This window comes from Calcarisporiella thermophila (assembly GCF_041956535.1).
Source record: "Calcarisporiella thermophila strain CBS 279.70 unplaced genomic scaffold VTP21scaffold_8, whole genome shotgun sequence".
Taxonomy (NCBI): Eukaryota; Fungi; Calcarisporiellomycota; class Calcarisporiellomycetes; order Calcarisporiellales; family Calcarisporiellaceae; genus Calcarisporiella; species Calcarisporiella thermophila.
Window position 1 is genome coordinate 431,701 of NW_027192198.1, and position 24,131 is coordinate 455,831.

Here is a 24,131-nt window from a genome sequence, read left to right on the forward strand (position 1 = left end):
GTTTCCACAGATCCTCTTTCGCGACAAAGTTTCACTTCCCGCTGTGGCAGTCCGCAAAATCAGGTCAGCGAGAATTGCAGGGGAGGCCGCCGCGTTAGGAAACCCGGCTCAGAATCACTCGACTTAACAGGCTATATTCCATTCAACATGCAAGCGTATGCACCACCTCCTCCTCCTCTGTCCGTCTGGGAAATGGCGCGAAGAACACGAGCAATGAGCGCCCGCTCGGCCCAACCTCTCGGCCCGCATCCCACCCTCCTGAATTGCCCTCTTTTGCGTCGCGCCTCTGACCTCCCCCTCCTGGCCCCCTCCTGACGCCGCTTCGACCCTGCCTCTCCCCCTGTTTCTGTTTCTACCCCAGCGGCCCTCCACACCCGGTCACGGCGTGGCCCTGGCATCCAAGGGGTTTCCTGCCACCCGAAGCTGATGGCTGAACTGAGTATGATGTCGCGCTCACGTGCCTCCAGAGTTTCCGGTTGAAGCCGCGACATGCTGAAGTCCAGTCGACCTGAGATGAGGGTTTGGCATGGATGCCTTTTGAGTTTGCATAGACTCCTCTCCCGCAGAAGGTGGGCCGTGCTTGAGGAAGAGGCTGGCAGAGGGTCAGCCTAGTTGGCCGGAACCTGAAATGAAGCCGGAATTTCTCACGTTTTGGAGCGTGTCATTTTCCCAAGAGGTTTATCTGTCCTTGGGCTGCAGTGTCCCGTAACACCGTGCTTTGGCTCAGGGCGTGCTAGCCCAGAGCTTTTTTCCCCGTTTGGAGAGCTTAGAACCCTCCCCTGGACAGACAAACCAGAAGCCAAAATGTTTATTAGCGAGAGTGGGGGCTTTTTAACATACGCTAGAGCACTGGAAATGGGCCCATTCTTCAAGCCCACAGCCGACACTTTGATTAATAGGGTCGGACGTTATATACCATTGTATATTGATGCGGCCGCGGTCTTAGTAGCACAGCGTGTCGGTGGGTCACAGGCATTGACCTTCTCGTAAAAACAAAGCATTCTCTACAAGTCTATCTATTGATCACCGAGTCTAGTAGTAGGACTCTTGCGGCAGGACTTCCAAGTTCGTCCAAGGCGGAAAACCGGTTTTGCTTTTCCACCCGCTCCAGTTTGAACCGTACCTGCTCCGCTGGCGTAGGACTGGAAGGCGGTGTTCGGAGAGACATGGTGTACACGGGCCCTGTGATACCGCGTGTTAAGTGAGCCTTTCTAGTGCTCTAAAATGACCTCGCTTACCAGTTCCCTCTCTCTCGGCCTCCACCTCCACCCACCACGACGCCCAGTATCTGATGATGGCATCAGGTTGAATGGAAGATTCGGTCACTATTTGCCGGACAAAACTGGTGTCGCTGGCTCCGGCTGCGATCTTGGCCCAGAACGAGGAGGAGGAGAGGATGGGGAGGTTGGGATAGGGCACCTGGTGGGGCTCGACAAAGACCAACTCACAGCCATGTCTAGATCAGAGGTAAGCAATGGATTAGCCGGGTAACGAAGACCGCCATAATGAAAATGGCCAATATCTACGGATGGTGGCGGCCCATAAACTTCACTGAATCAATGATGGTGGCCACCAGTCTAGCAATGGCATCCGCACTATAGAAAGACAAAAAAGTTCGTGTAAGCATTTGCAAGTAGCGGGTGATCTTTGCTCCACTCGATACTACTTCATTGAAACTCCATGATCCGCTTCTACAGAACCCAGCAAACCGCAAATAACCACCAATGAGGGAGCCCGCGTTAGCAATGAAGAGGAAAGCAGAGGTGCCTCCGAGGAGAAACATGGCGAAAGATGGATGGACGAAAACAAGGCGGCAAGATGGGTAGAATTAGGAACATATCTACCATAACAAATAGTGCCATTCGTGTGAATGTAATCAAAGCTACTCCAGAAAAAATCCCAAAAATGCAGAGTACCTCATATCTGCATTCGCGAGCCAATGCCACACGTTTGCCTCGCCTTCCTCGCTAGCCTCCTCCTCTAGCCATTCTACAATAGCTCTCTCGGCGCGTTCTTTTCCATGCCAGATCATGAGACAGCGCCCGCCATTCTCGGGAGAAACGCGATGAAGATGGGCACGAACGTACCGAAATATTGCACTAGAATAAAAGACCCATGAGACAAGCATCTAGGAGCTATTTCCATCGCCAGATACTACTTGCCTGCCTCGAAGGTCCCCGCCAAGGAGCCCTATTGACGAATGGGAGTGTGTGGGCACGGTAGAATTAGCGAAGAAGTGGTGATGTAAAAACGACGGCTCAGAGGATTGATCCATGGAGGTGCACAGTTGACTCTTTTTATTCTACCCCATTCGATCTCGTTTATTTTGCGGATTTCAAGCGAAAAAAACGAAAAATCAAAAATAATCCCATCCAAATTTCATAATATCATATCATACATACTAGAATATTAAATTTTTTGAAGCGCGTTTTTCTATTTTTTTTTCTTTTGTTGGGTGTCAGAGGGTATAAAGACAGATAGTTTGATTGCATTTCTTAGGAGATCCAACGCATTCTCGTTCAAAGCACACGCGGCCATGTCATTACGACGGAAGCACATCAATTTTGAGCAGACATTTGCAGAGTTCCGCAAGGATCTTGAGATGATGTACCAATTCTCAACTCGAGCCCAGATCTCCGGCATCGATATGTTACAGTGAGCCCGTCTCTCTCTCTCTCTCCCTCGATGTTCTGGCAAACATGACCACGCTCATTTTTTATATTTGGCAATCTAGAATGGTATATGAGATGTGCAATGCTTACCCCAACCCTAACACAGCTAGGCTCTTCAATGCAATTGCCGATTTCTTACTTGAGGTGACTACGAATGCGCGAGAGGTAAGCCCCCATTTCTAGGAGGATGGGCCAAAGAGGAAACTCATGGATTGGCTCTAGACAATTCTAAGTCATGGAGATCTTGTCTCTGCGTACACAAAAGAGTGGAATCGCTTTTCACTGGCTTCTGACTACGCTAATCGTCCCTGCGACTATCTCAATCGCTTGCTTTTGAGAAAGCGTGAGTCTAACGGGGGGCATATGGATCAGATCTTAGCATCCGACCTAAAGTATCGTAAGCAGACCGTTCAGTCGGTGAGTTGCTCGATATTTGCCCTCGTGAACGTAAGGTGGCCCCATATCTGAGCCCTCTTTTCCATTAGCTGGCCTGCACAATATGGAAAGAGAACGTCATCCTGGAGATAAAACGGAAACACTACAACCGCCTCATGTATCAAGTGTTCGAACAGATACACCGTGATCGCAACGGCGAATACATCGATTATACCACCGTCCAAGAGGCCATCCAGTCATTAGGTTGGATACTCTCCCCTCCCCCCTCCCCCCTCCCCCCCACCTGTGTCTGGTCAATGAAGATTAATGTATTCTTTTTTTTTGCATCAAAGCCGATATCGGATTCCAGACCGAGCAGTCTCTGGAGTTGTACGTTGAGGAGTTCGAAACCCCATACATCCTCCACACAACACAGTATTATGAGCGAGAGGCGGCGCTGGCCATTTCGACGATGAATATCTCGGAGTTTATGGCAAAGGTGAGTGATCATGCATGGGCCTGGGTTTCGAGTGGGTTACTCAGACTGCTTCTTCTCTTCTACAGGCTCTGCATCGGCTTCAACAGGAATACGTGAGAAACGACCGCTACTGTCATCCTTCTTCACACGAAAAGGTAACCCATCGTGACGACTTGGAATATATCCCCTTTTATAGCGGGATTCACCTATCTCGAAGCCCGCAATTCTGTCCCTTGTGTTCTGTTACCAATATACTATTGTGATGAATGATACTACGTTTATCAGACCTAGGCACTCACCTAGCCCAATTGTATTTTTTGTAGGTGATACGAGAATGTGAAAAGCAGTGGATATCTACCTACGCCGAGCGAATACAGAATGAGTTCGAAGCGATGATCAGCGAAGAAAAGTTTGAGGGTAGGTTTTGATATTTGGAGAAGTCAGGCGACATTGCTAAGGCGCCCTCCCTCCCCCCTGCTTGCGTAGACTGCTCCATGGCGTATAGCCTGCTCTCGCGAATTGAAAATGGCCTTGATCCCCTCCTCAGAATCTACGAGAATCACATCACCAAACTTGGCAAACAGATGATTTCGCAAATGGGCACCGAGGTTGCCAAAAACCCACGGGAATACGTCGAGTCCCTCCTGGACCTGCACGCAAAATTCATGGAGGTGTGTGTCTCCACCTTCAAAGGCGATGCTGCATTTATTGCGGCCGTCGATAAGGCATTCAGGACCGCCGTGAATGACACGGTCACCAATCCCTCCGCGCTTGCCCCCGAGGTGTTGGCGAGATATTGTGACTCGTTATTGAAGAAGAGCATGAAATCGCCAGGCGCTGCGAACCATCCGGCCGTCTTGGACAGTGATCCCGAGGAGAAGCTGGCAAAAATGGTAAGGCTTGGGTTCATGTGGGAAACGCGAGCTCAATTCACTCTTCTCGCCACCGCTGGTATAGATCACTCTGTTTAAATATGTCGACGATAAAGACGTCTTCCAAAAATTCTACTCGCGCATGCTGGCCAAACGCCTCATCCTCGGACTCTCCTACTCGGACGAAATGGAGGCGAACATGATCTCCAAGCTGAAGGTGAGTCGACAATGCTTGGTCTGGTGGGGAAGTAACCCTATATTACACAAAGCTGATTCACGCGGTGTTTGAACAGACCACGTGTGGGGTAGAGTACACTAGCAAGTTGCAGCGCATGTTTACCGATATGACGGTTAGCTCTGATTTGGTCACTAATTTCAGAGATTATTTGGAGAGGAGTGGCGTTGCTCTTGCTGTCGAATTCAATATCGTCGTGTTGACGGCAGGCTCCTGGCCCCTCAGCTCTATTCCGTCCGAATTCCAGCTTCCACAGGAGGTAGATACAATTATGCTCCCCCCCCCCCCAAAAAAAAAGAAAACGAGATGGCCTTCTCTAATCCTGGACTATTCCACCTTTACAGCTGGAGCAAAGTATGTCAGAGTTTGCCAAATTCTACGGCTCACTCCACAACGGGAGAAGATTGACATGGCTGTGGCACTTATCGAAAGCCGAGATCAAAACGAATTATCTCGACAAACGATACGAGCTCTCGGTGCCTTTGTACCAGATGGGGGTATTGTTATTATTTAACCAGGCCGACTCGCTCACCGTGCAGAACATCAAAGAGGTGACGCGTTTGGGGGAGGTGGAGCTCACTCGTGCATTGATGGTATGGAGAGTAGAAAATAGGAACAAATCTCGCTTTGATCATGGGACTGATGCTTTGATTTTTTGTATGCTTCATTTCCAGTCACTGATCGAGCTTCGACTTCTGAATGCTTCTGAGAAGAAACTGAATGATGCCACGGAGATTTCGGTTAATCTCCAGTTCTCGAGCAAACGCACTAAGATCAAGGTGACCACTCCTCTGCAAGTGGAAACGCCGCAAGAAACCGACGCAACCCACAAGGCGGTTGATGAGGACAGGAGGCTCTATCTTCAGGCGGCCATTGTGCGAGTGATGAAGTCGCGCCGGTCGCTCACCCATGCCCAGCTGGTGCAGGAGGTGATTGACCAGGCCAAGGCGAGATTCGTCCCGTCGGTCGGGATGATCAAAAAATGTATTGAGCAACTCTTGGAGAAGCAGTATTTGGAGCGTAGCCGAGAAGGTCGAGACAAATATATCTACGCAGCATGAAAGTGGCGGGAGGGGAGGAAACTAGAAGGAAAGATAGGATATGTGAATCAAATCACCCTTCCATTTTATTTTTCGGATGGACATGGGTGGTGTCCTACACCATGATGATTGTATATAGTACATTATTGTTGTTATCCAACTAATAAAGGGGGAGGTGGGGGGAAGACGGGAGAGAGACCCTGTTTAGCCACAGCTTTAGTTTGTCTATGACCTCAGACAAGTTTTGCTCCGTTTCTTTGGACCACTTTCTCGAAATACTTTGTCTTCAGCACGCCATCTTGCCCCTCCGTTAAAATGACGCCGTTTGCGGAGCGGAAGAATTCAATTCCATCTAGACGTTATGGATGACCTAGTAAGCGATATCTACAGAGCTAGACGAAAAATGCCCAAAGATACGAACCCGCCATCGCCTTTTTCGCGTCGATGTAGATAAAGACTTCCGCACTTTTTCGCATCCCTATCGCCGTAGTGAGTCAGAATCCACCATCAAGTAGGAGGCAGCAGCTAACCTACCACTGATGACGCCATCTTCGCCGGCGAGCCCAGGTGCAAAGTGGATATGATTGCGGTTCATTTTTAACAGACCTTTTTTCGCTATCATAATCAATATGGTCAGCTGGGAAGAGGACGCGGGTGGAGACACCAAATTGAATCACCTATGCTCTCCCAATTCCGCAAATAGGTGCCATGCACCACAACTGGGATATCGTCAGGTGAATTGATCTTGGTGAGCTCCAGGTCCTCAACCTGCTCAGCAACCAAAAAATAATTAGGCCTCCTCACCAATTGTATACTGAATGCAAGGTTAAGCTTACTATTAAACTATGCCCTTGATTTGCGCGTATATACCATTCTCCATTCTCTTCCGCAAGCAGAAATCGCTTCTTGTCATTATTATCCACTACTTCTTGTATTTTGGCCAGCGTGTAGCGCTTGAACCGGGGATGCTGCAGCTATCCCGAAAAAAAAAGGTCACCGTGTCAGGAACAAGTGGAAACTAGCATGCATGTGCTAGACAGAGGACAAAAAAAAATGACGTACCAGATCTTTCACTGCAACAAACCCATCATTTCGCATCAAGATCCCTTCTCTCTCAGCACCGTGGCGTAGAACGTAAGAGAGGGATTTGGACAACTTGATGTCGTGTGTCATTGAGCAAAGAGAATTACAAAGTCTCTGTGACTGACTAATTTTTAGTAGTCAAGCGTTCAATTTATCAATAAGTCTTCCTCCCCAAAATGAATATAGAATGGAAATAGAGAGTATTCTCGTACTCATACATGATATAAGTGAATCAGCAAAAAAAGGGGGGAAAGAAAGGAATGCTCACAAGGAATAAAAGAGAAAACCATTCTATCTTCATCCGCTTTCAAAAACGCGCTGCCATAGACCATTCAATAATCATTAAGAAAAAAAAACCTCTCATTACATATTCACCGCGGTCCGAGTTTGCTTCCTTAAATGCGGGATAAACTCTGCACCATTCGCCATCATTCCGGGTTTCAGGTTCAGTGCGAGATTGCTCTTACCCCCCCAGGCATTTCCAACGTGCTTGTGGACATCAAATTTTTCTTTCCGCAGGAGAACATGAATAACAATGAATGCATATGAATTGTAATAATACAATACCTTGATCGTCAGTTGGATTCTGGAGCTGATTCAAAGCATCTGCCCAAGCTATGTTAAAAGAATGCACAAATCAGAACTTTGCGAACAAGTGCCTGCTTAAAAAGAATTCAACACTTACTTTTCACAAGGAAAGAGGTCACCTCATTAGCATTAAAACCATTCACCGATACATGCGGATCTTCAAGTGGGGGAAATTGGTCGGAGGTGGGGACAAAAGGTGGGCGGCTAGCATCCTTCCCGTTGCGACCTTTGCGGAAAAATAATACATCAATGGAAATTAGGTCGTCCAACAGAATTCGACATTAACTATGGCGATCATCGCGGCACGCAATTATAAATGCGGCGGTCTACTTACTGATTGAACCGGTGCGCTGCTTGGCCCCTATCCCCCGCCGTTCGTCCTGCTTAAACCTAATCAAAGATGGATAAACTGCACACGTAAATTTGGGCCTCGAGGAAAACACTCACTGCCTCTCCTCCTCGCGAGCCGGGCCAGCCATGTTTCGTGAACAAGTGGACGCGCTATGGAATTAATCGATGGGAAAGAGATTGGGCAACTCTAGTAATGGTTGAAGAAAAGAATTCCCAAAGAAAGTATCTAGTCCCCCATCCAGGCCTTGGATTTTATTCGACGTCACATTCTGCCCGATACCTTGCTTTGGCCTGCAAGCAATATAACTATATCATCGGATATAGTTGGCCCATGGCTGAAGGGCTTATAGTTTGGAAGGACATTGAATTTAGCTCTGTAGGATCTCTGTCAATGCCGCTCTGATGTTCTCCAAGGTTCTACCTAGAAAACCTCCTTCATTTTTGTGTGTCCCCTTTGATGAATAAGAATGGATAATATCGGCCTAACATGCCCCCAATTTTTTACGATTTTTTAATCATACGTTTTTTTTGTTTTCATTTTTTTTCCCTCATAAATCGTACGAAAAAAAAAGGACTTGTCAAAAAATTATAAAAAATCCAAAGCAGAACAAACATCTGCCAGAAATAATAACACATATGGCTGCCCCAATCACTCATCCCGCCATCAAAGACGGTTGGTTCAAGGAAGTGTCCACTCTGTGGCCCGGTCAAGGTACTCGCCTCCTACCGAGACGATTTTTTGTTCTTTGAAAGGCATACTCACTCCATGTGACGGTCTGGTTTGTCCCATTGTAGCAATGACCCTCCAGGTGAAGGAGGTCCTGCACCACGAGAAGTCCCTCTACCAGGATGTACTCGTCTTTGAGTCTGAGAACTATGGCCATGTCCTTGTGCTGGACGGCGTAATCCAGTGCACTGAGCGAGATGAATTCTCGTAAGTGGCCCCGCTCTACTGCCTACTTTTATGCAAACGGTTAACCCCCCTCCGCCCCCTATCTCTGCCTCGGCTAATAGTTATCAGGAAATGATTACCCATCTGGCCATGAACAGTCATCCTAACCCGAAGAAGGTACAGTTGAGTGTATGCGTGGCTTGTTACCATGTTCAATTCTCATTCTCGCCGTCTACGTTGCACAGGTATTGGTCATTGGCGGTGGTGATGGTGGTGTGCTCCGTGAGGTTGTGAAGCACGAGTGCGTGGAGGAGGTTGTTCTCTGCGAAATCGATGAGGTAGGAGAATGCCGTTTCTCTTCTTTTTTTTTTCACTTTTACCTACCAATTTTGTGTGCAGGCTGTTATCCGTGTCTCCAAGAAATACCTCCCGCACATGGCGGTGGGCTTCCAGCATCCCAAGGTCAAAATCCACGTGGGTGATGGCTTTGCCTACCTTAGGGATATGGTCGACACTTTTGATGTGATCATCACGGACTCGTCTGATCCCGTCGGCCCCGCTGAGTCGCTCTTCTCTGCTGAATTTTTCCAATTAATCAAAAACTCGTTGCGGGAAGGTGGAATCGTAAGCACTCAAGGTATATTCGATTCTGCAGAAGATGTCCGATGTGCATCCTTTCGTTTACTGAAGATCCCTTGCCTTGATCTCTTCCAGGTGAATGCATGTGGCTCCACGGCTCCCTTATCAAGGAGGTGCTCGGCCACTTCAAGCGTCTCTTCCCCTCTGCCGCTTATGCCTACACTACCATTCCTACCTATCCCTCGGGCCAGATTGGATTCATGATCGCTTCGAAGGAGGACGGCAAGAACTTCCAAATCCCAGTGCGCCGATGGACCCCCGAACAGGAAGCGAAGTTGTGCAAGTACTACAATGCCGAGATTCATCATGCTGCCTTTGTTTTACCGCAGTTCCTGAAGATGCAGCTGGAGGACAACTGAAGGAGTAGGCCATTGACAGGTTAAAATGCTCTATCTATCTATTTCGGGTTCAACCTATACCTTCCTACTTCTTTTGGGTTTCTTCTAACTTTATACATATATACACACATACATATTTCTCTCTTCAAAAAGGATAAAGAAAAGAATGAAAGAAAATATTGAGCTATTCAGGACATTTCCCCCTCTTCTTTTGAAGGTTGCAATGGTTTAAATAGAATTAATGTTATTTTAATATTTAAAAGGGATTTATTAAAAAGCAAAACACTGGTTCCATAGGATAAAAACATAAATCCTCACTGACGTCTAACCGTGCTCTCACACGAAAAAAAAAAAAAAAAATAGCAAAAGACAAAGAAGATACAAAAGCCATTTCACTCATCCTTTTCGTCCTCATCGTCCTTCTCTGTTGATTTTGTTGTCAGCTTCACTGGCGCCTTTTTCAAGTTCGTCAGAAACTCACTCGGGAAAATCCCATTTCCGCTAACAGCAGTTGACTTAGGGGACTCTGGTTGAGACGGCTGCTCTGCTTCCTCACCATTCCCCTCGTTTGCAGGTTTTTCCTCTGACGGCTCTGCATCGCCATGTTCGTTAGAGGTGCTGTTCTCCTCTGTGGGCTCCTGTGCACCTTCATGCTGCTCCTCTGTCTGTTGCTGTTGTTGGTCATAGCCATGGAAGTAGTTTGGGTCGTAATAATAACCCTGGCTATCGTAATAATATCCACTCTGAGGGTCATAGTAGTAACCCTGTTGTGCATAAGGGTCCTGCCCTTGTGCCTGGCTCGGGTCGTATCCAGCATACTCTGCGTAGTATTCGGAGGAATAGTGGTCACCCTCGCGCGCACGTTTATTTGGCGCCCCTTGCTCATCACCTACATAACCCGCTAGCGCAAGCTGTTGATCAGACTGTCTAGCCATCTCCTCAACTTTACGTTTGAGCTCTTCTTTCTGGTTTTTGTAAGGGTCCTCTGTGGCCCAGCGCACATTCAGAATCTAAATAGAATACGTGGCCCTCAGCAAACCGCATTTTCTGCTCCATTTCGGCAACCCTTTAACTTACCTCATTCTTGTCCAAGCTTTGGCCTGACATGGCTTCCTTCGCAAATTCGGCTTGCAATCTACTAGCATAGGTGACGAAGGCCACGGGTTTTGTTTTCAACAGCTTCACTGTATAAACACCCCCAGATTGGGTGATTAGTGGATGCTGGCGTATAGGTACAGAGCCAAATTCTCACCTGTCTCGATATCTCCCCATTCCTGAAAATGCCTTACCACCACCTCCTCGGTATTGTGATAGGTGCCAACTCCGCCGACATAGAGTGTTCGATTGTCACGCTGGAATGAACCAACACCACCCATATCATCACGATTTTGTCTGTTAAAAATTAACGATAAGCAAAAATTCAACTTAATCACGATGGAATGGCACATACGCGAATCTTTCCCGCCCAAAGCAATCCCGTGTGATCTCCATTACTTCATCTGCTTTCGGTGTTCTGTGCCAATAGCGGCAATCAAACTGATAAAGGAGAACAGATCTCATAGTTAAACACCGGAAACATATTGGAAGTTAACGCCCATATTTACCCCATTGGGGCAGCAACCCCTTGCGAAATAGAGGCAAAAGCATGAGCCTGGATCCTTCGATCCTTTCGTTTCGCCAGCATCTGTTGCAACTTTACAGCGTGTCTTTGCCTTTTCTCTATGTATATCAATGCATCGTGTGAGATTAACAGCGGGATCTAGGAATTGATTCGAGCTAATCGATGAATTCTACCTCGTGTATCTGTGTGTGTCACCCCCAGACCACCGATTGTAATAAATGTTGTAATAAGCCCCCTCGGGTGCAGCAGCTACTGTTCGTACCTGCTCAGTCACCTGTTTCCTTGCCCGTTTCATTATTAGTTTTTAAGGGTGAAATAGAAGGTAGATCGGCTTCGAGAAGATGCTTGATGGCACTATTTGAGAGAATACAAATTGTATTTTCAAGATTTATGACTTGAGCAGTCATTAATTTCAGATCTTTCAGAGTGTCCATTGGAGTATCTTTGTGATTCAGAGAGAGGTTAAAAAAATAGACCTTCATTGAAGCCAAAATCGGGCCGCCAAGGATATATATACCACCAATTCACACTTACAAAATATATTCGAACAAGAAGTGCTTATGATTTTCTACTTTTTTCGAAAAAAATCGCACAATTTGAAATATTGCACCTGCTACATTAACCGGTTGTGACTTGATTTTTAGGGTGCCGAGCGGTATTGCGGCAAAATTCGGTCAAGTATCCAAAATCCGAGTGAATTTTTTTAATTTTTCCTCGCCAAGCACCCGAGCCAAGCTCCAATTTGAGGATATATATACTTGTGAAAGCGCATTAATTCAAAAGATTTTCATTCCACTCATATACTACAACTTCATTACCTAAAGTATTAACTTAACAATGGCTTTTCGCTCCTCTTCTCTTCGTCTCTTTATGAGCCCTCTCTCATACAACCAGATTAGTTCGGCCCGTGCGGCACTACGGTCTCAAAATCCCAGCATTTTGTATCTGCGTAGTAGTTTAGCAACATCTCACAAATCTGGACCGTCGCTTCAGAGCCGTTTATTCAACTCATCATCCTCCTTCTCTGCTCTCCCGGTTCCTAAATCCGCCACAATATCTTCGCTCTGCCGCAATCAAATCCGCACGTTCCACCGCGATGCACGAGAATATTACAAGGACGAATGGGACAAGGCCTGGCATCACTGGCATAAGAGATACAGCAAGCAATTTGGAAAAGATTCTGCGAAATGGGAGTCCGCAGACATGCCTCCCTATCCTCCACACTACCTTTACTATCGCGGATGGCGTCCATTTTACGGCTATCACCGGTGGGGCTACTACTGCCATCCCCGCCACAGAATCGCCAAGCTTCTGCTATTTGTTGGAGTCCCCATCGCCTATTTTGCTAGCGGTTCTAGTGCAGCAATGACTGTAGCCGCCGGAGGAGTAGCTTTGGCATTGATTCCTTCGCTATTTTCAGCCGCCAGCTTCGTGGTATTCACAGCGTTTGGTATCATGTTTGTTACTGCTGTGGGGGGAGGATTCGTATTCGGCGTCCCGATGATGGAAATGAAATATCGATTGGAGGAACTAATCGATGACGGCTTTGATTCAGAGAAATGGACCATCCACAAGTCGGCGAAAGACTTGCCAAATGAAATGGAGCGATGGAGAGTGAAGTGGTTCGACAGACACGAGAGCAAATGGGAGAGTTTAATCACCAGCGGTGAAGTCGAAATGAAAGGAGAGAAAAAGCAGGTGCGATTTTCCTGCGATAGAAAGGGTGACAATATAATGCAAGAAAAATATCTCCGAGTGGCTGCAGCAGTAGAGGAGGAGTTGGCGAAGCGTGAGGCATTGGGGGATATGTATCCCGACAAGGTCTACCTCAGAAGCAACGATGCGTGGATGTTCCACACAGTTTTTCCAATAAAACGATCGCTAGCCAAAAGCGTCCGTGCGGAAAAAGCACAGTCGGCGACCCAAAGTGGCTCGAGTGTAATAGTGGCTCAGAATCCACAACTTCTCCCCAGCTCTAACCCTAATCCCGCGCCAGTTCCCCAAATTCAAGCACAGCACACAGAAGTCCAACCCTCTCTGCAGCCTCAACTAGCTGTGCAGTCGCAAGGAATCCAACCAAATACTCAATCTCAACCCGGTTTCCCACCACAAACTTATCAGTAATAACATCATATTCCTTTCTTTCTCCCCTAGTCATTATCATTATACAAATTGAAAATAAAAATGAAATATAATATAATAGTTATCTTCGCTAATACATTTTTATTATTTTCAAATTACCTCAGGACCTGCAGAGCTAATAGGTTAAGGAAAAAACGCCATTTATTAACTATATGATTGATATCTAAAATTTTGAACCAGGAATTTTTTACAGATAAATCTTTCAACACATTCTATTTCCTTAGTTTGTCGAGAGTAAAAGCAGCAAATAGCTTTTCTAGAAATTGGATGTCAATTTTTCACATATATAGTGTACTGTAAACTTCTACTTTAATCCTAGAGCGCCTTCATTAAACATCGCCAAGCAACCTTTATTGGGAATGTTTGTGGAAATCATTAATATACTAAATCCATAAATAATCCAGCTTCGTGGCCTACTTGTGTATTGTAAAACAGCATTTAAGGATTAGATGTCTATGAACTTACCTGCTCTAACCACTTCCTTTCCTTGGGGTGCACATACATGACTTAATTGTATACCAGAGTTTGGCTGAGGTAGAGGAGGTCTTAGTGCACAGAATGTTGGCGAAACTAGGTATAATGCTGAAAATCGACTAAGCTTGGCTTTTACCGGAAAGCAAAGGTGTTTATTATTAGTAAAAGGTGCAGGCGTTTGAGCGCTTGGAATGATGATCGGAAAAACAATAAAACACATGCGAAAATGTGCCGACTAGATGTTAACAATACTTTTACTCTATCTAAAAATAATCCAAACCTAAACATAGGCTTATAAGAATGTTATAAAGCCTGTTCATCGGTATTTATTTATCTGCATAAAAATTATCCGGCAAACGAAAACTCCCTCCCCAAATAAAGAATTTTGCCAAGAACCGCTGCGTGATTGTGAAAAGGAGCCTACCGGACTATGTCTGAAGGTAACGCAGGAGTCTCATTACGTCTTTGCCTTACCGTATTTTACTTGCTTTTTCTTGCTTAGTTGTTATTTTTTAACTATAAAATCTTTTTGCGGGGTTGAGACTGTTGAATTCCCTTTCGCCGCATCCAAAAATAACCTACCGTGAAGTCTTTAAAAACCAGGTGATTTCTAATAATTACGCTCTTAACTCGTTTTCCCTAATACATTTTTGACTTAGACAACCATGCGAGTTCTTCTTGCCCTTACCGCCCTTCTTGCTTTTGTTGCCGCTGCACCAACAGAACCGCAATCCAGCGGTCAAGTCGCTGCTGTAAACAGCGAAACCGATTTTTGCTTCTTTTTGCCCCCCGAGGCAGGAGGTGATATTGCAACGGTAGGCCAGGGACATTGCAGTTTTCACAAAGATAATAAGCTTATTAGGATTTCCTGCTGCATAGCATGAGGATGATGCGATTGCGTTCTGCACCAAGGATCTTGCTGACGCACCCAACGCTCGTGTATTCCCTGACGGCTTCATTCAATCGGCTCATTTTGTGAAGACGGAAGGGCATGTTCAGGTCACAGGCACAATAGATATCAGTAAATACCAACTCTCTGGTAACGATGAGGGAGGCCAGTACGATATCAAGGCTCCTGTTGGCGCATCATGTGCCGGATATGATGACTTTGTAAATCTGGTAGAGCCCAAGGTAAGTTCGTTACGCTCAAAGAAATAAATATTCCCCAGAGTAACCTAGTTTGCCATCGAATAAAATAGAACGGAGTCTATTGCATCCGCTGTTGTAATGACGGAGAGTGCGATGTTTCGCGCTCAACGCAAGGATGCGAGGCCATCGTTCCTGGAGACTATTCAGGCCCAACTGGTAACTAGCGCGTCAAGCTCTAATACATTGTTACCTTTGAACGTTTACTCTAATTTACATGTGTTTCATAAACTCTGACTTAAATCGCTTGGTTAGTTTTATAATAATATTCCTTTTCTACTAAGCTAGTTTGTACCGGCTAAAATACCGCTTTTAAGTTTAAAATTCAATGAATTCTGTGTCTATGCCAAGCATTGACATTGTTTTTGGTTGAAATTTGTGAAATCATATAATTAAGCAGTATCTATATTAGGCATCTGACAATTTAAAAAGGGAAACCGATCATTAGAGGGGTAGCGAATATTGCCCGTCATTAGAGGGAAATCATTTTGAGCCAAACGGATATGAATCAATTGCAAATCTTAAATAATTGCGTGTGGCACTCTAATTTGCAATGGGTGAGGGCAATTTTGTAAGGATATAAGAGCGATAAAAATTAAAAGGATATATTGGATTTCACCAAATTTGAAAATAAAAAGGTAGTTGGCTTTCTATATGATTAGTGAAAAGGAGAAAAAAATGGAGGCGGAATGAATCATGTCTTTACGCACGAGAAATATCTCGGCCAAAGAATTGACGTTTAACCGCCCAGTCAAAAAGCACGAGGGCACGATTACGTGCTGAGAATACCATCGAAAGATAGGCAGAACGCCAGAAGAGATAGGTAGCTAATTGGCATTAAAAAGGAAACATTAGTATCGGAGCATAGAGTGCTACACAATTTAAATATCAATACCAGTTCCTCCCGACGCAAGGTTTCCATTTCCAAATCTTAAGTCGGCGATGGCCTTATCCGATCCGATATAGGCAAGCGAGCCCTGGTGTGAATAATGGAATGGTCTGATACGTTTAACGCGTTTAAGCGCTTTACGCTTTTGCTCCTTTTCCTCGCCCTCCGGCATTGCTTCAATCTCTTGAAGCCTTTGTTCCAATTGTTGCTTCTTCGCCATCATGTTGAAAACGTAGGCGAGATAAAGGCCTTGCTGACTGGCTACCTGAGCGGTTGGTGCATATTTACTATGTAGAGAATAGCGTCAGAATGGGGGAGAAAAATCTAGCCATGTACATGTATCATTACCTTGCTGTGCAGTCGCCCAGGGCATAGATATTTTCCGCACCCACCATTCTCAAATAATCGTCCACCATGACCCCGCGTCTCTCTTTTTGTGTTGCCGGGAATTTGGCGATTAGATTTTTTACAACAGGCCGTGCAACATTGCCCGCTGCCCACACAAGCAGTCCATAGTTGATGCTTTTCAGTTCCTTGTTAGGGTCTTGCACAACCACCTCTTTATCTCGGACTTCTTTCACCATATGTTTCGTCAAGATCTCAATGTTTTGTTCTTTGAAGCGCGATTCGGTGTATTCAATAAGTTGCTTGGAGAAGGCGGGAAGCACATTGGGAAGAGCTTCTATCAAGGTGATTTTGAGCTTATTGGCAATTTCTAATGAAATAAAAACATGAGAAATGTCGTTGCGATTGTAATCACACTAGGACCGTTATTTGTATCATACCAGGATACCACTTCGACAAGTCTTCCTTTAAGAAGTCGTGCAGTTCTGCAGCATATTCGACTCCAGTTGGCCCACCTCCAACTACCACCATGTGCAATAATCGCTCGATTTCTTCTTCAGGCTGCCCGGCGAAAGCCGCAGTCTCGATACAGTCCATCACCTTCGTACGAATTCGCTGCGCATCATTGATTTCTTTAAGGAAACATGAGTACTCGCGCACTCCAGGAATTCCGAACGTCTGGGTTTCAGCGCCCACAGCAAGTACAAGGTAATCGTAAGGAATAGTGGTACGGCTAATTTCACCCTTGATCTCACTTGTATCTAGTTATTGACATGTACCAAGTTATCCTTCCTTTCACAAAGGGAAAATACTTTGTTGCTCTTACCTTCAATCTGAATGGTCTGGTTGAATGGATCAATATCTGTGCACTCGGACTCGAAAAATTTCACCTCTCGTTTCTTGTATCGAGTAATATAGCGGATAGGCTCCATAATAGATCTGTTTTCGATCGTACCAACAGTACAACTGGGAAGCAGTGGCGTAAAGAGGAAATAATTTCGTGGGGAAACAACTATAATGTTGAAATTTTCGTTGTCAATCGATTTAAGGAATGAGGTTGCACCCCATCCTGTTCCTAAGACAACGACAGTGGGAATATTCTTTTCGGTGTCAAAGGGCATTTGGGTAGGGGGGTGACGGTATTTGTAAAAATCTAGCAATCAAAGAGAGAAAAATCAGAATTGGGCTCAGTTTTGAACAAGAAATATCTGATAACTATAATAATGGACAAAACTCACTATAGATTAGGTATGCTGTTCCTGTGCCAAAGCCAGTGTAAAAAATTCTTCGGGTCGTCCTCCAGAATGAACGCGGCCTTGGTGGAGGAACATGGTCTGTAGCGGTGGTTGCCATCCTTCGTTGAATGAGGGCTGAGGCTTGCATTCGCGAGGCACACGCCCCTAGTACTCTAGGCTGGCCGAATGTCCATCGCACACCTAGCCAATGGAGAGGAAATTATATAAGTACGTAGAATTGACTTTTTCTCATTGACCAAAGAGATGCAATACCTTTAAGTGCATGCATTGCTTGCATTGTTCTCTTAATTTTTGATTAGTGTGAAGAGAACTAATTTCCTAGGTTTTGTTTTAGGTTAAGATATTTCGATAAGAGAACCTACGGAGATTTTTCTGCGGAATGTGAAAAGTGACGTTTTCTAATAGCGCAGCGTCCACCAAACTGATTTAAGCGAAGTCAAAGATTACGTGTATTTCGGTAAAACTAACTATAATAAAAGAGGCTGTATTGAGGTTTAGCTCACTCTGTTGATACGACAGTGTAAAAATACCCACTATGAAAAATTTATCGTGCTTGAAAGGTAACTATAACGCTAAGTTTACTGGTAAATAACACTCTACGAACTGATAAGAGACCTGGCATTTTATTGGCGATTGCATTATGGATTATGGATTTTTATTTGTTCACAATCCCAAATTTCACTTTGCGCAAAAATAAGATAACGATCTTACAGACTGAACTATCTCATCTCATATATGAGACCTAATATAAGATAATTGCTTCCATATACCTTCGTTTACGAACCTATATTGTTTGGATTACCGGAGCACCATGCCTAATAGCAATCCCTCTACATCCTATACAATTATCAGAATATAGTGAATATTAATGATATTGTTTTCATAGAACGACATATTTCTATCCAGTGAGAGTATAATTCTATTAATATACAAGAGTTTCTTGGCATTATAACTAATAAATTGCTATAGAGTAGATACTACATTAATATGGGTGATAAATTATTCTGAGTCGAATGCTGGTAGGATTTCACACAATGAGATATTTATCACTCGTAAATTCTTCAAAAGCAGCTCTTTGTTTTGACTTGAAGTGGGTAGTATATCTTCGCTAGAAACCCTATTGTGTGTATTTGAAAATTGATGGTCTAGTGCGTTTATAATCCTGCTACAGCATTGTGGCATTTCGATGATGAGCACATCAAGGATCTTAACGCATATAATACTTTGCAACTTCCAAGGGACTTGCCTAGATGCTGCCTCATTTTAGCTTGAACCACTAATAAAGAAGTTGTTTTTCTTGGCAAGCATTAAAATCCTGAAAGAATGATCTGGCTGATTTTTATGGAAATCCTTGGTTAGCTTGTGCTTGCCACAAGTTTCCTTAATAAGGAAAACAAGTCTGGTAGAGTTATAAAAACAAGTTTGTTTTCACTCGATAGAAATAGCAATGGCTGGAGTGAGTTGAATTTTCCAAATGTTTAGCAGTGGCATGGGGCTCTCTCTGCTCCTCTCCGTCTTCGAGTGTTCAATATACTCCTTAGATTTCTCTTTCAACATTGAGAGCATTTACAATGCTACTCCTTATTCTCATTTTTATTACGATACCCTCATTCATTTTACCCATTCATGCTCTTTATTTTTATCTCGACAATGAAAAGTGCTTTTACGAACATCTTACGAAAGATGCAGTCATTAAGGGTACTTATTATTCCATTTCACTATTCAAAATATACCCATTTAGGTTCATTCTACAGGCGATTATTTGCTGGAGTTGTGGTCGAATATACAAAGCAAATTTGTACAGAGCCCGGAAATGAGCCTGAGTATTGTTGTTGAAGTAGCGCCTTCATTCTAACTGATTTGAAGAATCATTATTTAACGTGCCATACATACAGGCAACCAGAGATAATCACCGCTTATTAGGACTTCGCGCAAAATCCAGCGGAAAGTTTAAATTCACGACCGCCGAAACAGGTAAACTACATTTATGTCCCCCAAAGAACCTTGGAGCTGATGCGTTTTTGAGTTTGTATAGGAGAGTATTCCATTTGCTTTTCAACAAACAAAACGGTCTCAAATAGTGATCCTGTGGTAAGTAATCCAGCAAACCAGACACTAACTAATACAAGTAATCATTTGAGTTTTTTTTTTTCCAGAGGCTACACTTGGAAATTGGAGCTGTACACGTAGACCACGATGATTCAGATCCCTCCCTTCAAATGAACTGTAATTATTATTTTCCACTCATATGAGTTTAAGCTCAGGATCTTGAACTCCGGATAAGTTTTCCTATCTCAGGCCCAGGAACTGAACGACCAAATCGATAACATTAGGCGTGAGCAGAGATATCAACGCGTAAGTATATTGATTCTTCCTATTATCTCTTCAGTTAGCTAACAAATAAATAAGGAGTTTGAGGCATCATTCTATCAGGTTTCAGAACGGATCAATAGGCGTCTTTTTTGGTGGTCCGTTGTCCAAATCATTGTCACGATTGGGGCGTGCTATGTACAGTTTCGCGTTTACCACGATATTTTTACTGTGAGAAAAATCATTTAAGTATATAGTATTTTAATTAGGGTGTAATAGTAACTATTCTGGTGCGATTAATCCTTTTAGACATTTCTCTAATTGGGCCGTGATTCAATCTAATTCATTCGTTTTTATCATTCCCTACTTGGGTTTGCGAATCATATACCAAATTGCGTTAATTTAAAAAAAAATATCGATAATAGTACATAGAGAAGGGGGTTTAGCTCAGTCCACTTCATCCGGTTTCATGGTAGTTATTCCCTGTACTTCTTCGTCTGGTTTATGCACGGTTGATTGGTCGTCTGGTTTCTGTGAGGTGCTTTGAGTGGAGGTATTCATAGGTTGTTTATAATCCTCGGGTGTTGGCATCCGCAGATGAGCAGGTGGAAATACTGGTGGAGGTTGACTATAAAGGTTTGGAGGAGAATCAGCATGTGAAGATAGTTGTATATTTGCAATGGTTTGATCAGGAGGTCTTAGGGGAGGTGATGACTGAGCGGGAGAAGAGTAGCTTGAGCCATAAGTGTGCATTGGTGAATACCCAGAATCTGTTGGTACATTGGAAGAGTAATATGGAGAGGGCAGATTAGTTGGAGCGGTTTGAGCACAGGGGATAGTATTAGGTCTGCTAGGGCGCTCAGGTAAGGGCGGTGGTTTAGTGCTGGAAGTTGGTCTCTCAGGTAGAGGAGGTGGCAGAGATGTGGGGCTGCCTTCAGTTGGAGGTCGCACTGGTTCATTCTGGTGCTGTGGAGTATGCTTCCATTGGTCAAGCATTAAGTTGCAGCCGTTGATGATATCGGATGTCGCCATGTGTCCTGAAAAGGATAGGATTTGTAAATTGTGCGCTATAATCCGTACTATAAGCATTACAAACCAAAGTACGGCGGGCGTTGCATTCCTGATGCAATCGGCGTGACATCTATCTCTTCTGAAAGCAACCGCCCGAAACGAGCAATAATTGCCGCTTTTTCTGCATATTCCAAAAGCGAACTCATCTGCAAATGTATAGCATCTCTAAGCGCAACTCTCTTATGATTAGCGAGATCTACCTCCATCTCGACGAGCTGTCGCTCGAGTGCTCTCAGTTCCAAGTTAGTTTCCTCTATAGGTTTCTTAGCTGCAGCCACTTTATTAGCGAGTAGCTGGCGCTTTTCACGTGCCTCATTTAGCGCGATCTCGCGAGTGCGAATGGACTTTAACGTATTCCTGTAATTTTCATAGTGCTCTTTAGGGAGAAATCACGGTTAAGCATTAGAAAAAAAAGATAAAATTCATAACTAACTTACTAGCAAGATCTCCCTGAATTCCCCCCAGGCGATGAAGTAGAACTGCCCATTTCGATGTTATATCCATAATATCATCATCGCCCTCACGCTTTCCCCAACTCGTTAGGCTGGAAGTTTGTGCTTCCTGGAGCTCCGAAAGAGATTTGTAATCGTAAAGGATGCCTTTTTCATAATGCAGAACTAGTTTTAAATCATTAGGCGAGAAATTTGTTATATTTGAGAGTAGCCTATTCAATTTATCCATCTTTTCAAGAATTGCGTTTCAAAAAAATAATTATCTCCACGAGGAAATTTAATTATCGATTTGTCCTCGATATAATATAGGTTAAATAAAGTTAAATAAATTAACATCTTTTCTTTAAGTGAGTCGTCCGTTTTTACTGTCAATTTGTAACCAAAAAATAAATAGCCCTGTAAAAATATGGAGCATTTCTCAGTGAATGTAATGGGTAATATATTTTAGCCCATTAGAGATTTATGGGCGAAATTAAAAATGGTATCATTCATTTCTCATATCTCATTAGAATCAAACTATTAACTTTGAAATTTAGATGGGCAACTAGTGTCTGATGCTATTGATCGCTCTTTGATATTGCGATGTTCGACTCTGTTAGATTAGCATTACTTCATGGTAAGCGATCATGTTCGCACTATGATAACGATTTTTTTGCTTGAAATAATTGATTGACTGTGCAATCGGGCGTACTTTTCTATTGGGCCATCCCCAAACGGTTCTTTCTCCGCCACCACACAAGAGAAAATCATTCAAGGCGTTTATACATACCTCGCGCATCTCGTGTTTTGATTCCTCCACTTATACCATACCGATTAGCATTGGATACGACCAAAAATGATAATCGAGATTCTTATTATATTTTTCTCACTAGGTCTCTTTGCCCTACATATAGTGGTACGTAGTCCATCGGATTCATATATTTCGTATACCCGAAATCAAAATCTTTGGTATTCATTAAATAGCAGTGTTCTAACTAGCACGCGTATATTTTATCTTTTTAATCACAGAACGTTGTTTATTGTGGAAATGTCCTTACCACTCAGGTATAGAATGCGATTATAACATAGACATTTGTTTTCGCTAATGCTCTATTTTATATTTGTTTAGTTTGGCACTAATACCTGCGATCAGCCTCTAATTGCGTACCTAGTTGGCGCTATCATCATCTCATGCTGTGTCCTTCTTGTTGCGTTTATTGTACTAGCATCGTTCCGTGGTGCAATTCTCTTTGGAATTCTCACGCTGTTTTTCTTGCTTGTATGGTCTCTTATCGGAAGCATATGGTATCACGCAAGCGCTAGAACTGGGGTATGCGCTCGAACGTCACCAGATGTATTCTATCAAGCGAAGATGACGATGATTATAGATTGGCTTAGTTTTGCAATTGGGTAAGCTATGCTCATGCTGATACAAGTTGATGAGGAGAGGAGCTTAAGGAGTATTGTTTGATTTAGAATTTGCATGGCATTTATTTTGGCGTTTGCTATCGGCCAGGCTGAATTGTATCAACGTGTATGGTGGCCGTACCGAGGATGGGGCCAACCGATGCCACCCGTTCCCCCCCCTCCCCCCCATGGCACCTGTAGCGGCAATCTAATATATTTTTACACGTTTGATTAATAGTTATATATCAAATACTTCAGTAGAGATTTTTGTTGTTTGATATTTAGTGGTCGCGTCTCCCTCCCCTACTTTTTATTCTCGTCTCTGTTTCTGCATTGCTTATTCCCCTTTTGTCATATATCCATTCCTTTGTAAAACTTCTTTGTCATTTACTATTTACTTAGTGAGCTCTACTTTTCTCTTTTCACTCCGAAATTGTTTATCTTATGATTTTGATGAATATGAGTTAGAAATATTTTACAAGACGGAAAGCCCTCAATCGATAAACCCTCAATATTTATCAGCACAGTCGCAGTGGCAGAACTGGCCAGAGCACCGCATCGCCTCCCCGGCAAAATCGCTCATACCCAGAATTAACCACTGCCTCGAGAGAAGCCACAGAGTGGAAAGCATCCCCATAAATTTCCCGATATTTTTCGACATTATATGGCGAGACAACAAGAGCCGTAGAAGGGGGTTCGGTTAACTCGGGCTCGATATCCTTCACGTCCTCAGTATCATCCTCCTCTTCCCCTTCTTGTATGTTTTGATTTCGTTGCTCTGCCTCTCCTAATAATTTGAGTCTATTAATCGAATTATACAAAGTAATAAATGTAATAAGCAACCTACTCTGTCGCCTTCGTTCTTCTGAAAGTGCGAAAAATGCAATTGCTTCCTGTGTCATGACTAGCTCCGCCTCCTCTTCTTCCTCCACTTCCTCCTCTTCCAATATCTGTTCATGTTCCCAATCTAGTACTTCTTCAGCTCCAGCCTCTTCTTCTTCCCAATCATCATTTTGCTCCTCCAAATATTCTTCTTCGTAATATTCCTCCTCGTAGTATTCTTCATCGATCACGTTTTCCTCGTATAAATTTTCACGACGAAGATTTAAGCCCAGCATGTGAGGATGCAGGAAAGAAGTGAAGATCTGCCGGCATTGATCATTAAAATGAGCATCATGAAATGCAGAGAAGCTGAGAGTGTTTGGTGGGGGTCTATAATGCGGGAACATCGAGAGGGGAGTTATGTTCAATTTCTAATTTTGTTACGATATAATTCGTAGCATTCAGAAAGTTTAAGATTCTAAAGACAGATTTCTATCATTCTATCATTAAAGGACATTTAAAGGAATTCTAATTTTACTGTCACCAAAAAATAGCTCACAAGACTGATATAAAAATCTTTTGTAATCTATCTCGATATCATCACATTAAGCTTTAAAAGTATCTGAAATAGCTTCTAAAATTTAGGCCAAAAGC

At 43.8% G+C, this 24,131-nt stretch overlaps 14 protein-coding genes across 14 annotated transcripts; 6 read left to right on the plus strand and 8 right to left on the minus strand.

Annotated features, from left to right (window-relative positions):
• Positions 1-131: 131 nt before the first annotated feature.
• VTP21DRAFT_11014 (uncharacterized protein) lies at positions 132-491 on the minus strand (the record flags this gene model as incomplete). The annotated part of the gene is made up of 1 exon (XM_069390414.1): positions 132-491. One exon carries the CDS (start codon positions 489-491, stop codon positions 132-134), a length of 360 nt encoding a protein of 119 aa, XP_069252564.1.
• A 521-nt stretch (positions 492-1,012) lies between these two features.
• Positions 1,013-2,275, minus strand: VTP21DRAFT_11015 (uncharacterized protein; the record flags this gene model as incomplete). Its single annotated transcript, XM_069390415.1, has 6 exons — positions 1,013-1,182; positions 1,239-1,456; positions 1,527-1,595; positions 1,667-1,840; positions 1,917-2,099; positions 2,163-2,275. The coding sequence occupies 6 exons, from the start codon at positions 2,273-2,275 to the stop codon at positions 1,013-1,015; spliced, it is 927 nt and encodes a 308-aa protein (XP_069252565.1).
• A 261-nt stretch (positions 2,276-2,536) lies between these two features.
• VTP21DRAFT_11016 (uncharacterized protein) lies at positions 2,537-5,693 on the plus strand (the record flags this gene model as incomplete). The annotated part of the gene is made up of 12 exons (XM_069390416.1): positions 2,537-2,655; positions 2,735-2,837; positions 2,895-3,089; positions 3,158-3,311; positions 3,401-3,546; positions 3,612-3,680; positions 3,849-3,942; positions 4,012-4,418; positions 4,483-4,614; positions 4,691-4,891; positions 4,977-5,225; positions 5,307-5,693. 12 exons carry the CDS (start codon positions 2,537-2,539, stop codon positions 5,691-5,693), a joined length of 2,256 nt encoding a protein of 751 aa, XP_069252566.1.
• Positions 5,694-5,905: 212 nt separating this feature from the next.
• On the minus strand, positions 5,906-6,845 carry VTP21DRAFT_11017 (uncharacterized protein; the record flags this gene model as incomplete). The annotated part of the gene is made up of 6 exons (XM_069390417.1): positions 5,906-6,024; positions 6,094-6,150; positions 6,207-6,287; positions 6,350-6,440; positions 6,509-6,646; positions 6,735-6,845. The coding sequence occupies 6 exons, from the start codon at positions 6,843-6,845 to the stop codon at positions 5,906-5,908; spliced, it is 597 nt and encodes a 198-aa protein (XP_069252567.1).
• A 273-nt stretch (positions 6,846-7,118) lies between these two features.
• On the minus strand, positions 7,119-7,822 carry VTP21DRAFT_11018 (uncharacterized protein; the record flags this gene model as incomplete). The annotated part of the gene is made up of 5 exons (XM_069390418.1): positions 7,119-7,264; positions 7,323-7,370; positions 7,441-7,569; positions 7,678-7,733; positions 7,791-7,822. The coding sequence occupies 5 exons, from the start codon at positions 7,820-7,822 to the stop codon at positions 7,119-7,121; spliced, it is 411 nt and encodes a 136-aa protein (XP_069252568.1).
• Positions 7,823-8,330: 508 nt separating this feature from the next.
• Positions 8,331-9,584, plus strand: VTP21DRAFT_11019 (uncharacterized protein; the record flags this gene model as incomplete). Its single annotated transcript, XM_069390419.1, has 6 exons — positions 8,331-8,406; positions 8,490-8,628; positions 8,709-8,763; positions 8,832-8,924; positions 8,986-9,223; positions 9,301-9,584. 6 exons carry the CDS (start codon positions 8,331-8,333, stop codon positions 9,582-9,584), a joined length of 885 nt encoding a protein of 294 aa, XP_069252569.1.
• A 371-nt stretch (positions 9,585-9,955) lies between these two features.
• Positions 9,956-11,479, minus strand: VTP21DRAFT_11020 (uncharacterized protein; the record flags this gene model as incomplete). The annotated part of the gene is made up of 6 exons (XM_069390421.1): positions 9,956-10,573; positions 10,641-10,747; positions 10,816-10,955; positions 11,014-11,099; positions 11,168-11,282; positions 11,358-11,479. 6 exons carry the CDS (start codon positions 11,477-11,479, stop codon positions 9,956-9,958), a joined length of 1,188 nt encoding a protein of 395 aa, XP_069252570.1.
• Positions 11,480-12,021: 542 nt separating this feature from the next.
• Positions 12,022-13,308, plus strand: VTP21DRAFT_11021 (uncharacterized protein; the record flags this gene model as incomplete). The annotated part of the gene is made up of 1 exon (XM_069390422.1): positions 12,022-13,308. The coding sequence occupies one exon, from the start codon at positions 12,022-12,024 to the stop codon at positions 13,306-13,308; it is 1,287 nt and encodes a 428-aa protein (XP_069252571.1).
• Positions 13,309-14,465: 1,157 nt separating this feature from the next.
• On the plus strand, positions 14,466-15,113 carry VTP21DRAFT_11022 (uncharacterized protein; the record flags this gene model as incomplete). Its single annotated transcript, XM_069390423.1, has 3 exons — positions 14,466-14,615; positions 14,680-14,931; positions 15,000-15,113. 3 exons carry the CDS (start codon positions 14,466-14,468, stop codon positions 15,111-15,113), a joined length of 516 nt encoding a protein of 171 aa, XP_069252572.1.
• A 535-nt stretch (positions 15,114-15,648) lies between these two features.
• On the minus strand, positions 15,649-17,713 carry VTP21DRAFT_11023 (uncharacterized protein; the record flags this gene model as incomplete). Its single annotated transcript, XM_069390424.1, has 7 exons — positions 15,649-15,773; positions 15,842-16,122; positions 16,184-16,550; positions 16,621-16,941; positions 17,007-17,333; positions 17,419-17,616; positions 17,689-17,713. 7 exons carry the CDS (start codon positions 17,711-17,713, stop codon positions 15,649-15,651), a joined length of 1,644 nt encoding a protein of 547 aa, XP_069252573.1.
• A 1,294-nt stretch (positions 17,714-19,007) lies between these two features.
• Positions 19,008-19,995, plus strand: VTP21DRAFT_11024 (uncharacterized protein; the record flags this gene model as incomplete). Its single annotated transcript, XM_069390425.1, has 7 exons — positions 19,008-19,134; positions 19,191-19,273; positions 19,332-19,410; positions 19,472-19,527; positions 19,593-19,662; positions 19,721-19,791; positions 19,846-19,995. 7 exons carry the CDS (start codon positions 19,008-19,010, stop codon positions 19,993-19,995), a joined length of 636 nt encoding a protein of 211 aa, XP_069252574.1.
• A 198-nt stretch (positions 19,996-20,193) lies between these two features.
• VTP21DRAFT_11025 (uncharacterized protein) lies at positions 20,194-21,498 on the minus strand (the record flags this gene model as incomplete). The annotated part of the gene is made up of 3 exons (XM_069390426.1): positions 20,194-20,783; positions 20,843-21,193; positions 21,255-21,498. The coding sequence occupies 3 exons, from the start codon at positions 21,496-21,498 to the stop codon at positions 20,194-20,196; spliced, it is 1,185 nt and encodes a 394-aa protein (XP_069252575.1).
• Positions 21,499-21,851: 353 nt separating this feature from the next.
• On the plus strand, positions 21,852-22,662 carry VTP21DRAFT_11026 (uncharacterized protein; the record flags this gene model as incomplete). The annotated part of the gene is made up of 4 exons (XM_069390427.1): positions 21,852-21,885; positions 22,142-22,164; positions 22,278-22,313; positions 22,378-22,662. 4 exons carry the CDS (start codon positions 21,852-21,854, stop codon positions 22,660-22,662), a joined length of 378 nt encoding a protein of 125 aa, XP_069252576.1.
• A 511-nt stretch (positions 22,663-23,173) lies between these two features.
• On the minus strand, positions 23,174-23,884 carry VTP21DRAFT_11027 (uncharacterized protein; the record flags this gene model as incomplete). Its single annotated transcript, XM_069390428.1, has 2 exons — positions 23,174-23,442; positions 23,503-23,884. 2 exons carry the CDS (start codon positions 23,882-23,884, stop codon positions 23,174-23,176), a joined length of 651 nt encoding a protein of 216 aa, XP_069252577.1.
• Positions 23,885-24,131: the final 247 nt, after the last annotated feature.